General features: G+C 50.0%; 1 protein-coding gene across 1 annotated transcript; it reads right to left on the bottom strand.

Moving 5' to 3' along the window:
• Window positions 1-6,454: 6,454 nt before the first annotated feature.
• On the bottom strand, window positions 6,455-12,991 carry slc32a1 (solute carrier family 32 member 1). The gene is made up of 2 exons (XM_088937510.1): window positions 11,823-12,991; window positions 6,455-9,473 (listed from the first exon to the last, which is right to left on the bottom strand). The coding sequence occupies exons 1-2, from the start codon at window positions 12,213-12,215 to the stop codon at window positions 8,286-8,288; spliced, it is 1,581 nt and encodes a 526-aa protein (XP_088793636.1). The 5' UTR covers window positions 12,216-12,991; the 3' UTR covers window positions 6,455-8,285.
• Between the last annotated feature and the right edge of the window lie 952 nt (window positions 12,992-13,943).

Here is a 13,943-nt window from a genome sequence, read left to right as displayed (position 1 = left end):
TTCCATGATTTCTTTAATCTTGTTTAAATACTCTGCAGGAACATTTGCTCTCCTTCCATTTTATTAAATCATTCCGTTTATTAAAGAGCACAATATCATATATTCTACCCAGGTTGTGTGACACCTTCTGAAGCACTTTTTCTCAGGTGTAAAATGTTTTTCTGTCTGGAAAAAAAAAACTACCTGGAATACTCATACTGATGTTTGGGTAAACTTGACAAATGTCTGTAAAATCCCTGTCACATTTTTTTTTAAATCTGCGAATGAGTCATTTTTGTCCAAGTTTTCATTGCTTTGACTTGGGGGCGATGTCGCAGAGATCCATTGTCTCCTTGTTCTAGCGCTCGGCAGATTGTGTGATGCAGTAAACACGCTCGGTGAAATGTCAGAAGAACCAGCTTCCCCTTCCTGTATTTCTCAGCTGTTGGTGAAGTGTGCTAATCTCTGGAAGCGTGGAGGAAACAAGCTGGGGAAAGTGACCAGCCACAGGGGTCGTGAAGAGGTGCAAACACACGCTGGCCCTGAGGATCGGTGGGTTTGGGAACCTGCGCCACCCTGCTGCTGTGCTCTTTCTTCTCCTTGTGAGCTAAAGTGCGTGCAGGAGGCCTGCAGACCTGGGCTACCCGAAGGAAGTGAAAGCAGCTGTGGTTTCTCTGAGTCAGGACCCGAGAGCTGTCACGGTGGGGGCTGGGGGGATCTGGGGGCGGCGTGCTGCGAGAGAGCCAGTGCCCGGTGAGCTTCCTCTTCACTGCTCTAGCCTGGGTCCCTCCTCCGCCAGGCAGGCCTGCAGAGGGCGCTGTGCCCCCCCCCCCATCTCCCCGCCGGTGCATGGCACGGGGGCAAGGGTGTGGGTACTCGTGCGGCTGGCTTCCCTTCTCTCAGGCCGCGCCCTGAGATCCAGTCCCAGCCCCTGGAAGGGGGGACGGACACGCACATGGCTCGAGCCCGAGAACCCCAGCAGTGTGGAGAGGCAGAACCACCACCTGGCCTGCACCTGAGAGTAAATGAACAAGTAATAGGTTTATTCCATGCTGAAAAAAAGAAGAAAGAAAACACAGTGTTTTGTTTTCTTTCTTCTTTTTTTCAGCAGGGAATAAACCTATTACTTGTTCCTTTGCAGCCTACGCATGCTGACGCAGCTCCCCACCTGAACTGCCTTAGAGTAAATGCTGACTCTCGGCCCATTGTAGAACCTCATACACAGAGAGATGTTTAAAGGGGGGGGGGCGGGCTATTCAGTTCGCATGAATCCTATTGCCCAGGTGGTGCGTGCCTTCACTCTAAACACCCCCTCACCCCGGTTCTGAGTCGTGAAGCCCCAGGGGAGCGCCTCGACGTCCGACCCCTCCTGCTACCGGAGCCACGGGCCGAGCTGAGCTGAAGGGGCGAGGGAGGAGCCTCTGCCCTGTCCTCGCTCCGCTGCTCCGGGCTTTTTTAAAAAGCCCCATCGGGAAAGTTCAGATCTAGATCTGAAAGTGCCACACTTAATAATAGTGTGAAATTGTCAAGACCTTGCGATGCTTTGGTGCGAGCCCTACTTAGAACACTGTGTGCAGTTCTGGTCGCTGTGTGTGGGGACAGGGATCTGTGAAGCCGTGTCCCAGAGAAGAGTGACCCAGCATGTCACTGAACAACTAACAGGTCAGGGGCCTGTGAGGGACGTGTTCCAGGTCCTGCCATCACAGCGGACTTCTCTGGGAGCGGTGAAGGACAAATTCAGGGGAACCCGGGGGGGAAGGGCTGTGAGGACTACGAGCAGGAGACTGCCGAGGGCTGTGAGAGTCTGGAACAGTCTGCCCTGCCCTGCCCTGCCCTGCCACATGACATCCTGGCATGAGATTCAGTCAGCTGCTCGCAGCTAAGCGAGCATGACGGGTGATCAACGCCTCATGACACCCAGACCCAGCGACACCTCCTTTCCTTCCAGGAGGTAGACTGGGCAGGTGCTCACATACCGTCTGAATGTGCTTTCTGTGCCCAGCGGCATCCTGTATGTAGCAAAAATTCAATCTGTTCCCGCTGTTCCAGAGACACTAATAGCCTCAGTTCCCTGCAAGAGCACTATCGACTCGCGGGCCTATTACGTCTTTTAGATTTGAGATTGGAGCGCGGTGAATGAATTCGAGCGAAGAGGTGTGGATCTCCCTTTCAGAAAGTGACAATACGGGGCCCGTGCAATCGGAAATAAATGCTTTTCTTTATTCCTGGGGAAGGCTTTGGAACAGCCCCCCCAAGTACAGACACCGGGCGGCCGTCCTGGTCCGTTTCCATGACGATGAATGCGGCTCTCAATCAAAGACTCGAGCTGCTAAAATTGGTCGAAATGAGTCGGGAAATATCTCATGCTCTCCGGATGCTTGACTGCCAGGGCACTTAAAGAAATCAATTTCTCCTGCTTTGAGGGGAATAACATGAACCGTCCTTGTCTCTTTTAAGGAGAAATGAAGTGGCGGGGGGTCGCCACAGACTGCAGACTTGCAGCCTCTGGTTCACACCCCTCGGAAAACTGCAGCCACCTTTCAGCTCGAGGGCTTGAGCTGCCTGCTCCGAACAGGAGGTGGTACTTGAGCACACATCCCGTTTTCGAAGAAAATGACCCCCTTTTAATTTTAGAAATGTTTAGGTAAATGGGGAGAACACGCTCTGTGGCTTTGATTTGGAGAAGTGAAACTACTGTACATACAGTGTCGACTGTGCTTGATTCAGGGCCAACAGCCTCTTCCCCTCTCTAGCTTTCGGTTGATTGCTGAGCGTTTCAGAGAAACAAGACTTAAGTTGAACTTGTTTTTCAATTCGGTTTCGTTCACGCGGCTTCGTACTCCGTATTTAAATGAGCCGAATGGCGTTAGATCTCGCAGCTCTTTAAACACGTAGGAGTGCGGCCAGTGGCCAGGGACGCGGGCGTCCGCACCGCTGCACATACAAAGTCAGAGCCCGTGTTGAACCTCATCCAGAGTATCTGCCACCTACCTCACGTTGCCACTGCACGGCTCTCTGGGGCAAAGGATTGGAATTGCCCGTGCGGAGGAAAGAGCGCCACCTGCCGTCCCACGAGCCTCACTCTACAGCAGAGATGAATGAACTGGACGTTTTCCTGAGAGGTCACCCGTCCAGTTGAGATCAGGCCCAGAGTTGCCGAGCTTCTGAGCTCTGATGAGAAATACATTGTATGTATATGACTGAGTCTGTGTTTTGGTTTTAACACAAAAAGGTATTGAACCTCAGTCGTGTTGTTTTCGACACACCGTTTTCTGGGGTCGCTCCTGTTCCATCACAAGGGGGTTATAGTACAGCATGATGATTCAGCTCTCAATTACACCTCGACCTGTTCGTTTTAAACGAAACGGGAAAATTGTCGCTTATTTCTTGGTACAAAAGTGGCGCATGTTTTACAATACAATTAACATCTCGTTCTTCCGCTGAAAAGGGTCGTGTTTCATTTATTAGTATTCCGTGTTTTAACCGATTTGTGTGGTACAGACAGCGCCCATTCCTTTGTGGAAGCGCCTTTATCGGGTTTCACGTTCATCACAATTTCTTTGTTACCCTACGTTTAAAAAAGGTTCCAGCTACGTACATTAGATCATATAATAAATTCCAAGATTAAAGCGAGCTCCATTTTCACCATCTGTTTTGACTGCTTTACAGTCATGTCTGCCCTAAATGTAAAGTTCTGTTCAGCTTAATTCGGATTTAGAGGAGCCGGCAGACAGAGAATGAATTGCAGGAAGATATGAACTTCGTACAGAAAAGTACATTGCGGTTTGCGATTCACTGGGCGATCCCACGATGCCTCAGCCGACCATCCAGGGTGTGTGGTGTAATAGTTTCAGCAGCCGACTCTGCGCTCGGGGGCTTCAGCCCGCCGGGCGCGGCCAGATGTGGACCAGCTGTTTGCAGGCGGTCACGTGCCCTTTGCCTACAGGCCCTGCGTGTTCTGTAGTCCACCTGCCGCGCGTCCTTAAGGCCCGATTACACACCGCACGGCCGGCTTACAGGTACCGCTGCCGAGCCCTGACAGCAAACACCTGGCGAGGGTCGGCAGGTCTTTCTCCATCTGTGGAATCAGCTACAAGCGAACCGGTATATTTCCGTTCCTGAATATGCAGATCTACATCTTAATTTACACATGAGCAAAATCTTAAGGCCCTCCGTAATTCACAGGGAGTCCAGGTTTTCGTTTTCTGTTTTGGAATTGGTTATTAACTCAACTTCCCATAAACCGTAACATAAATATTAAGACTGGAAGCTGCGTTATGGTGTCCATTAAACGACACGTCGCAACGTGTACGTGTGTACGATATAATAATCAGAGGACGTGTTTGGTGCGAGGAAGTAGCATCTCGTATATATATCAAGTTAAACGTGCGTGAGCAAAGCATAGTGCTGTTCTCCTAACCTGCCACTAGGGGTCGCCCTCTCCCTTCTGTTCCTCTGATGTCGCATTGCGGGGACGAGACGCGATTGGACGCCCCTTTCAGCACCTACACTTTCGGACAGTGTCCGAAGCAACATCACAGAAATGCCCAAAGATTTGTCCCTCCCTCGGCTCTGATGTAGTGTCGCCTAAGCCTTTCTGGTTCAAACGTTCTGTAGGAAAAGCGCCACAACTTTTAAGTGGTCCCGAAGACAACTGATACGACACCTGCAGAAAGGAGAGTTTCCTTCATGCACAGATGGTGACAGGGCAGGGCAGGGCGGTCTCGGTTTGTGTGTATCTATTGGAACTGCAGACACAAGCGCTTGGCTAAGGAGAATCCCCAACTCGAACAGTATAGCTGAAAAAAAAAGTCTTGCTGGATTTGATAACAGCGACGTCAGGGACTGTTCGGCGATGCGTCATGAATAATAGGGGTTTGCGCGTGTCACTGTTAACACCGTTGTTTTATCTTGAAGAGCAAAACATTTGTTCTGGTGGTGCACAGTATCGGCAGGAAAATTCGATTAATATTGTTTTCGTGTTGTTTTGACCATATAAAGAATGATAACCCGTTTAAAACTAAGAATGTAATGCGCACCGGTTGCCTTAAAATAGTCAAAAGTATTGTGCATTAACACGCATACCAAAAGAGGAGGAACAGTGCAGACCATGTGTGATCTTGAGGTGAGGTGTCCTTTTATCCCTCAGCCCAGCCTATCGGCCAGATCTGGGTGACGGGGACTCTTATCCGCGAGTGGGCAAGATGTCGGGACATTTTTAGTGTGTGCTTTCAATCTTTTAATCAAGAGGCTCCCAATTAAAATACGACTACAGTCGCGTTAAAAAGCGCCAGCGCTGGATTTAAATATTCTGAGCGAGGAGATCGTTCAACAGAAAATCTACAAAAAAGGTCTATAAAAATTCATTTCGTATTCATGCGGAGTCTCGTTCGTGAAAGGTCACAGATATTGTTCCCAATTCAATGGCACATAATTAACTTGATCTGTGACGTGATTATTTAATCATTGAAAAATGACACCGGTGGCAAAGAAAAAAAAAACCCACCATAATAATAATAATAATAATGTTTCACGAATTCATTGTGAAAGATGATCTGGCGTTTCGCGCCGCCATCCATTAAATAGCTGATAAGATCTGAATCGCCGCTCCTGAAAATCCATTTTATTCTGGGCTATAAATAAGCGGACAGCGCGTCTCCGGCGAGCGCGTTCATTCCCAGGCGTGCAGAATCTGGGGGGGGGGGTACTGGGGTATAATTATTTGCCACAGGTGAACGAAAAGAGCTTAACATTCCACTTTTCTCTCAGGGTATTTCTCTTGAATTATTTGAAGTACATTGCCGTTGAAATGTGGAGCCCGGGTAGCTGTGTTTTTAGTGAGGACTGCACGTGTTGTCTTTCGTTCGACGGTTCTCTTATCCTTGATCTGGGCCATAGCTGGGGTAAGCTTATATCTCAGATCTCGAAATTCGTGCATCCTGTTCTGTTTACCTCTTCTCGCTGGGCTCCGTTCGTTAAACACGCGGCGTGATGAGCCTATACATTTAAAAAAAAAAATGATTTACACGAATGACAAGTCAGGAAATTGAGCCTCGACGAAAATGAATGGGCCTATTTACGAAGCCGGTTTCAGATCGAATTTCCTGCCGTCGAAGTTCACGGTGCTTCGGGTTGGTAATTCTGGGTTTGTCACTGAAGAAGCGCTCGTGTGGTTTCCAGCGGCTCAGCACTGCAAGATACTGAGCGCTGGTTTTAAACAAGACCCGCCGAGAAACTGGAACAAGTCGGTAAACTAATTCTGTAAGAGGCGATAGACAACGTGAATCATGTCCACTGAATTGCTGTTGATCACCGTATAAACTCAAATGGCGTTTGGTGATCTATGCAATAAATCTTTTTAGGATATTCTCAGTGATTGGTCTCTCTCTTTATAGCTCGTATTACCGTTTTTCTGTAAACCGGGAATCTGTGTAAAAACATCGTTTTCATTTAAACTGGAAAAAAACACAACGAGCTGTTTCAGTTATTTATTCTTCAATATATTATTTTTTATCCACGATAAATGTTTAGATTTTTTTTTATTTTTGTGATATACATTCCATCTTTTGAGACCACAATAACACCACACATACGTTTTTAATAACATTTCCACAGGACCCGTTGAATTGCACAGAATGAAAAATGTCTTTATGCTTGCTTGCTTCTTTTTAAAAACAGAACTCCGCCTCTTTTAACCATTTGCGATCCAAAACATTTGAATTCCGAAACTGAAAGGTTTCCAGACCGTATTCGTAGAGGGAAAAATAAAATGCATTTATTTTTTTAAGAAAAACCAACCAAACAAAAACCGGTCTGGAAAGAGTAATTTCCAGGGAAAAGAAGGAAATATTGTCCCAGTCTCCCCCCGGTCTGTCCCTACAGATTTTAGACTGAAGGAGATCATTTATGCTGTTCAGCGCGAATCCCGGGCAGGGAGACTCGTCCGTCTCTGCGCACCTGGACTGCAGTCACTTTCAGAGAGGAATTTCAGAATCGGGGCTTGTGCTTGAGTTTTTGAGTTTCATCCTAGATTATTAATCAATTTACAGAAGACGGAGACGGGAAGGGGGGGGGGGGTTAATTAGGCCTATTCATTAGGCGTACAGCGACGTCGTCTTTGTAGAGAGGATTTTGTGAGTTTCCAGTTTCTGTACTTTTATCGAAATTGACTCTTTTCGGGGGTTCAGGCAGCCTCAGAAATCGCCTGTTATAATCTGACTGCTAAAGCTCAATTTTTTTGTTTGTTTTTATAGCTAAAGAATACGCGTTCTCAATTGTGAATTATTTAAGGTTGTGCCGGGAATCGATTGTGTATTCAAGATATTAAATTCCACCGTTTTGGATTCTGCGATTAGAATTATGTTAATTAATGTTAGATTCATGTTGGAGAATATAGGGTGCTTCATTTCAAAGGATTTGAAACCTTCGTCGTCTACTTTGCAGCTCGCATTTCACTACACTGTGGTGCAGTTGATCATCTTATTTGCATAAATAATTTGAACTCGATGCGCAGCTTTAAATAAATGAATTTTTGTCTCTCTCTATCTCTCCCCCTCTCTTCGTGTTTACAGCGGATGCCGCGACTGCTGTGGCACTGCGAGTATATTTACTTGCCCGCCCATATCGCATATCTTGCGGTGCGCCCGAAGCGTATCGGCCCGAGGTTATCGCCGGGACGGAAGACGCCAGGCACGAGGCAACATAACTTCCGCCCTTCCTGCGTTTCCCTCTCGCCCCCCCCCAAAAAAAAAAAACTGTTCGACGCGGACACAGAAACTCTGGTTCTGTTCGTGTCCCGTCCCGTCAGTGAGTCCACATTGTTTGGTACACCCGCGCAGAAAAGCCCGTCGGGTGACGTCGGCGTTCCTGCGGGGAAAAACGGCGACTTCTCGAGATAAAACACCTAAGGATGAAAGGAAGGGGGAAACCGAACTCGTGTGGCGAAGACGACGCGACACCCATTTTTCCGTTTCGGTATGCAAGTCGGAATGAGCGAAATGCTGCGTGTTTTATTTTTGTTGTTGTTGTTGTTGTTGATTTGCTCTGTAAACCTACACTCTTGAGAGTGAGAGAGAGATATGTGTCGTTTTTTTGTTTGTTTTTTTGTTTGTTTGTTTGTTTGCCTTTTGCCTGCCCAGACTCCTCGACACGTTTGGATGCGGGTGAGTGTCGGTATCAGTGAGTGAATTTGTGCGGAGGTGTGTGTGTGTGTGTGCGTGCGAACCTTGGTACATGTGAACGTGCTGTTTAGACGCGTCCCTTTAGCGTCCAGTCTTGTTTTATTTCGTTGTGTGTTTTTTTTTTTTTTAGTCTTCGATGTTGTATCTGAAAGCCTCGATGAGGCCCTCCAGGGAGTGGATGAAACCGGAAATGCTGCATATGCCTCCTATAACAAATATGGCGACGTCGAAGAACACGTGGTGCCACAGCAGCTTCCGCCAGAGCAGCTTGAGGTGGAAGAGGCTGGGCAGCAGGAAGCACAGGCCGGCGCCCGTCAGGCTGCCCGTCAGGCCCATGAGCAGGGCGAAGTGGGGCACGTAGATGGCCATCAGGAGGGTGAAGACCACCAGGGCGCAGCGCAGACCGAGGCCCCAGGACTTGAGCCGCCCATCGCCCCCGTAGCAGTCGGGAAACACGGCCCGGGCCCCGTCCTGGAACAGGGACTTCTCCAGCACCTCCACGGCCGCGAAGAAGGGCAGCGGGTAGGACAGCAGCGCCTTGGCCACCAGGAAGATGTTGACCACGGCCCGGATGGTGGAGGGCAGGTTGTCTGTGATGACCTCCTTGGTGGTGTCGGCCCAGGTGAGGTAGGCCACCAGGGCGAAGAGCCCCTTCAGGATGCAGGCGGCGATGTGGGTCCAGTTCATCATGCAGTGGAACTCGCTGGGCTTGTGCATGTTGCCCTCCAGGGAGGGCAGGAAGATCTGCGAGGTGTAGCTGAAGACGATGATGCCGATGGAGATGGGGAACTTCTTGACGTCGATGTAGAACTTGACCTTGTCCCAGGCCCAGTCGCGCGCCCGGGACAGGCAGTAGGCGATGACCAGGATGTTGATGACGAAGTGGGCCAGGGTGCACAGCAGGCTGAACTTGGACACGGCCTTCAGGTTCTTGAGGAAGGCGCAGGGCAGCAGCACCGCCGTGGCGATGATGGACCAGGACTTCTGCGACACCGGCAGGTTCGGGAAGCTGTTGTACATCAGGTTGCCGCTCACCACCACGTACAGGATGCACGTCATCACCAGCTCGATGATCTGCGCCACGTTCACGACCCGCCCGCCCAGCGTGGGGAAGCGCGGGGCGCAGCAGGCGTTGGCGATGTCCACGTAGGAGTCCCTGACGCGCACCAGCTCCCCGTCCTCGTTCTCCTCGTACAGGCAGGCGATGAGGATCTTGCCGGTGTAGCAGCACACCACGGCGGCGAAGATGATGAGGAAGAGGCCGAGGTACCCCCCGTGGAGGATGGCGTAGGGCAGCCCCAGGACGAACATCCCCTGCGGACGGAAAACACAGCCACTGTGGAAGGCGCCGGGCCCACGAGGGGAGCCCCGCCGCCCGCGAGCCCGGACGCTGCGGCAGCGGCGACGATTTTATTCGTGTGATTTTATTTTATTTTTTTAGATTTGAGGATCTAGGATATTACATGAAACAAACCGCAGAGTAAAACAAACCGAAGCGCGCCCCGACATCGGAGCCGGCGGGGTACAGTTCGCTGTGGCGGCTGCTTAAGGAGCGTTGGAAAGGAACAATGTCACGTAAGCACACCGTTCCCGCAGATGTTCAATCCGTTTAAAAGGTACCGTTTACCCCGCACCCAGAGGATTTCCTAAATGAAAATACTGCCGAGGCAAACGCGCTCTCTTGTCCAGACCGCACATCTCTGGCGCGACAGAAACTCTTTAAATCTCTAGATCGATTTTTTAAAAAAGTCTTCCTTTCCGTGGACTGGAATATGCAGGCGGCCTCCTGTAAAACATTTCACAAAGCTGCCCCCCCCCCCCCCTGCGTCAGCACCACGCCCGGCCTGCAAAGGAACAGGTAACGGGTTTCTTCCCCGCTGGGGAGAGAAGAGGAAAGAAGCACAAGGTTTCGGCTGGGGTAGCCTTTTCTTCTCTTTCCTGCAGGGAAGTAACCTGTACTCGCTCCACTATTCTGTCTGTGCGTGTAAAACATGAATGACGCGTTCCAGCCCGTCCAGAGGCGTGGGCGTGGGGCAGCGTGACGAAGTCTGATATCGAGGGGAAGTTAGTGAATGAAGTCTGACGGGGTGGAAGAGCGCTTGCTGTATTCCCCTTGACTGAACACACCCGCTCGCCCTCCTCGGCCTTTCTGTCACTCCGGGGGGGGGCTGGGGTGAGGTGACGTAACATTTGCCTCCACGCGGATCCGTGACAGTTATTTTAATTGTGCGTGATGGAATGGGGCTCTGGATGAGGAAGGGGTATTTTGTGTGTGTGTGTGTGCCCGGTTGGAAACATACTGTTCCACCCACCAGGTGCGCAGTCAGGCGCAGCAGACGTGTGCTCTGTGGCCTCTGCGGGCCGAGACACACAACGATCAGCTGGAGGTAATGGAGAGAAATTATTAAAAGCCCAGACCCGTAAACCCAAAGCTTTTAGACGCTCGGTGTGCGATATACCCGGGATTTTCGTTAAATCGTTTTCCCGTTGCGGCGTGAAACGCTGTGTTTTGCTGAACGATTTGCAGTTTTTGAATTCAGGGAAATTTAACGACCTTTATTTTTTTAAAAGGTATGAAATATATAGACTATATTGCATAGCAAAAATGTACATTAAATATCGTTATTGCAGAGCAGTTAGGAGTGAATTGTACTGCGTGACCTTGCAGAGGGACGCCGACGAGATCGTTAGTGTTTCTTCTCAAGAATCGTTTAGTGTATTTACAAAAAAAATTACATATTTATATTTGTTCTGTACGTTTCCCTTTTGAAAGGGTATTTAACCTATTTAAAAAGTCGTCCGCGATTTTGTTACATTACATTTCAATATTATAAATGGAAATGCATGTATCAGAATTATTATAGCAGTTGAATAATTACATAATTACTGAGACGCTTCTGAAAAACTGTAGGCAACGATAGCGTTGAAATATACCAACAGTGATGTATACTACCGTTGAAATATACCCCTGTTAGCGCCGCATTGATCCCGGGAGAGCGCGCGGGCTGGGTGTTAAAATTATAACAAGTGCAGGAAACACTGTCTTCGGTAAATTTAATATTTTTAGCAGCGAGACGAGTCGTTTTATGTGAAGGAAGGGGAAGAACGGATCGCGCCTTCAGCTCCCGAGTCGAAGAAGGATTCCGTCACGAAATACACCGTGTATCGGCGCAGGGTCGCGCTGGGCTCCCTGTGCGGTCTCCAGGGATACCGGCATCTGCCGGCGCTGCGCACATTTCGTTAGGAATGTGAGAGCACCGTCCCCCGGCATCGCGACCGACCCTGCATCTCGCAAAACAAGACGGCATTCGTTAAGAAAACAAACACACACACACGCACAAACGAAACAAGCCCGCCACCGACCCGTTTCTAATGTCGCAACGGTGTTTTTTGAAAGGGAGTCGAAGATACGTTGTGTTTTGTCGTGGTATTAGGATTTCGCCACACGTCGGTTCACTTCAAGGCGCCCCCCGCCAGCTCTCACCTCCGATTCTGAAACGGAGCACTGCTGTTACTTGCCCTTAGCCTCTCCGCTTCTCCCCTACCTGCGCGGTTACCCCCAGCGCCCCGAAAAGCCGACGTCGTTCCAGTGGGCGCTGGAGGTGTCCCCCCGGTTCCGACCCGGAGGGGGCGGCGGGACCGCGACCCGTGCTGCGCTTTTACCTGGATGGCGTTGGTGACGTTCCAGCCCGCCTCCCACGCCGTGATCTTGGGCTTGTCCTGGGCCGCCAGCTCGGCGCACACCCCCCCGTCCTTCGAAGCCGAGGGCGGCGGGCCCGTGCCGTCCCGCTGGTAGTGGCTGTCCCCTTCCACCGCCGGATCCCCGCCCGCCTCCCCGCCGGCCTCGTCCGTCTTGAGGATGTCCATCTGCAGCCCCTGCCGGTGCTCATAGTCCAGGTCGTCGCAGGCGACGAACCCCAGAGCCTCCTCGTCCGTGGCCGCCTGAAACCCCATCCGGGCGAACATGCCGCTCACCTTCGCCTGCGACTTGTTGGTCACCGAGGTGGCGGCGTTGGAGAGCTTGTTGGAGATCTTGTTTCGGATTAAGGTTGCCATCGCTGCCTTTTCTCAACTTGACTAGACCTCTTTGTTGCTGTTGCTGTTATCGATATGTGCGTACGGTCTTTGGAAGTTTTGTCACACGGAATCGGCGGCTGTCCTGGGTGGGATCTTGAGGAAGAAGGAGAAGGAAAAACGCAACCCGCGCAGAAACTCCGGGGAGCCCGGGCGGTGAGTGAGATCTGTCGGCTGTTATCTCCAGTTCCTGCTCAAAGTGCGCCGGCTGCTCCGGAGAATCCCCGGGTTCATGTCACCTTCAGACCCCGGCTCTCGGTCCCCGCATCCCCTGTCCTGGCCTCCGAGATGAACCCCAACGCCACAAGCAAACAGGCGAGCAAACGAACTGATCGATCGATTGGAAAAAAAATTCTTGGGGGGGTGGTGGGGGGGGGGGAGAAGGCTGGCGTAGGCAAAGCTTTGGAACGATCAATCGGGTCCCGCTGGGATCTTTTTCCTTCTTCTTTTCTTATCGGTCTCTCTCGGTTTTTATTTTTGTCAATTTTGTTTGTTTTGTTTTTTAAAAAAACAAACAGAAACAAACAAACCCCCTCGTCCCTCACACTCTCGGAGGCAGCGCTCGCCCACAGTGGCTGTGCCTCGGCCGTCAGCGATGCCAATGCGCAGCCGAGGCGCCGGGGGGCGGCGAGGGGGAGAGACGTGTCATCCTCAGCTCGCCAATACACGGCGGCCCCGGCTTCCCAGCCAAACGCGTCTCGTCTCCGCGGTGCGCGTAGCTCCGAGCGCGGAGTGGAGGGGAGAGATTTGCTGCATTTCTGGGGGAGGCGCTTGGTGTACCCCCTATCAAAGTCACCACCAACACACCTTGTCCTAACGCCCAATGACATTCCGATGCCTCCAGTGTTCGCGGCGTTACCTGTCTATATAAAGAGAGGAAGGGGCGTTGGATCAGCTTTTTGGACCGGGTTCAATGCCTTTCCATGCCCGTTGTACCCACCAGGCTGGCGCATTTTAAAACTATTTGACCGAACTGCTGTTTTTGCTTTTTAAATAAAAACCGCGACACTTTTTTCATAATTTTATTAAGGGGTGAATTCAGACATTTGCAAAGTTAGTCATATAAATCCCCCCCCCCGTTCTTAAAAGATCCGGGCAGCGTTGGAGAACAAGCTAGCCTCGCGGTTTTACTCGCTGTAGTTGATGCCGGGAGATGACAGAAATGGAAACCTGCTTTTGCGATCACCGAAGATGATTAAAAACGAACCGTTGTATGTTGTTTCTCCGGTTTGCGAGAGGACACTAGAAGCTGAACTAATTTTTTTTTCTTCAGAATGAGCCTGTTGTTTTTTTTTAAAAAAAGAAAGCGGTTTAAAACGTCTTGTTACTCTTTTTCCCCACAGGAAAAAAACAGGAAAAAAAATGTTTCCTTCACATTATTCTGTATGAAAAAAACTCATAAAATCATCTCTACTTTTTTTTCCCGAAAACAAAGGTGGAAAAATAGTAAAATACTGTACGCGGTGCCTATGTACTAAAACACTGAACAATTTTACGCCAGACTTCGTGTTTCTAAACACTACACTGCACAAAGAAAACGATAGAAATTCCTGACACTTAAAACACTATCAAGCCTGCGCCGATTTTTTTTTTTAATATTGAATAATGGTAACACAAACTTTGTTTTTTTTTAACCCAATTTGATCCGAGTCCTGTGCAGAGCCTGTATGTTCAGTACCCAAAATATCCTCGCACGCTTGCGGAGCAGAC

The sequence above is a fragment of the Atractosteus spatula genome, chromosome 19 (genome assembly GCF_055471065.1).
Source record: "Atractosteus spatula isolate fAtrSpa1 chromosome 19, fAtrSpa1.hap1, whole genome shotgun sequence".
Taxonomy (NCBI): Eukaryota; Metazoa; Chordata; class Actinopteri; order Semionotiformes; family Lepisosteidae; genus Atractosteus; species Atractosteus spatula.
Note: the sequence above shows the minus strand (reverse complement) of the source record. Positions and strands in the feature narration are given on the sequence as shown.

Excerpts from the sequence above, each read along its gene's own strand:
- slc32a1 (XM_088937510.1), bottom strand. The coding sequence starts at position 12,215 with ATGGCAACCTTAATCCGAAACAAGATCTCCAACAAGCTCTCCAACGCC. Across the intron at positions 9,474-11,822 it reads ACGTCACCAACGCCATCCAG|GGGATGTTCGTCCTGGGGCT; the intron begins GTAAAAGCGCAG and ends TTCCGTCCGCAG.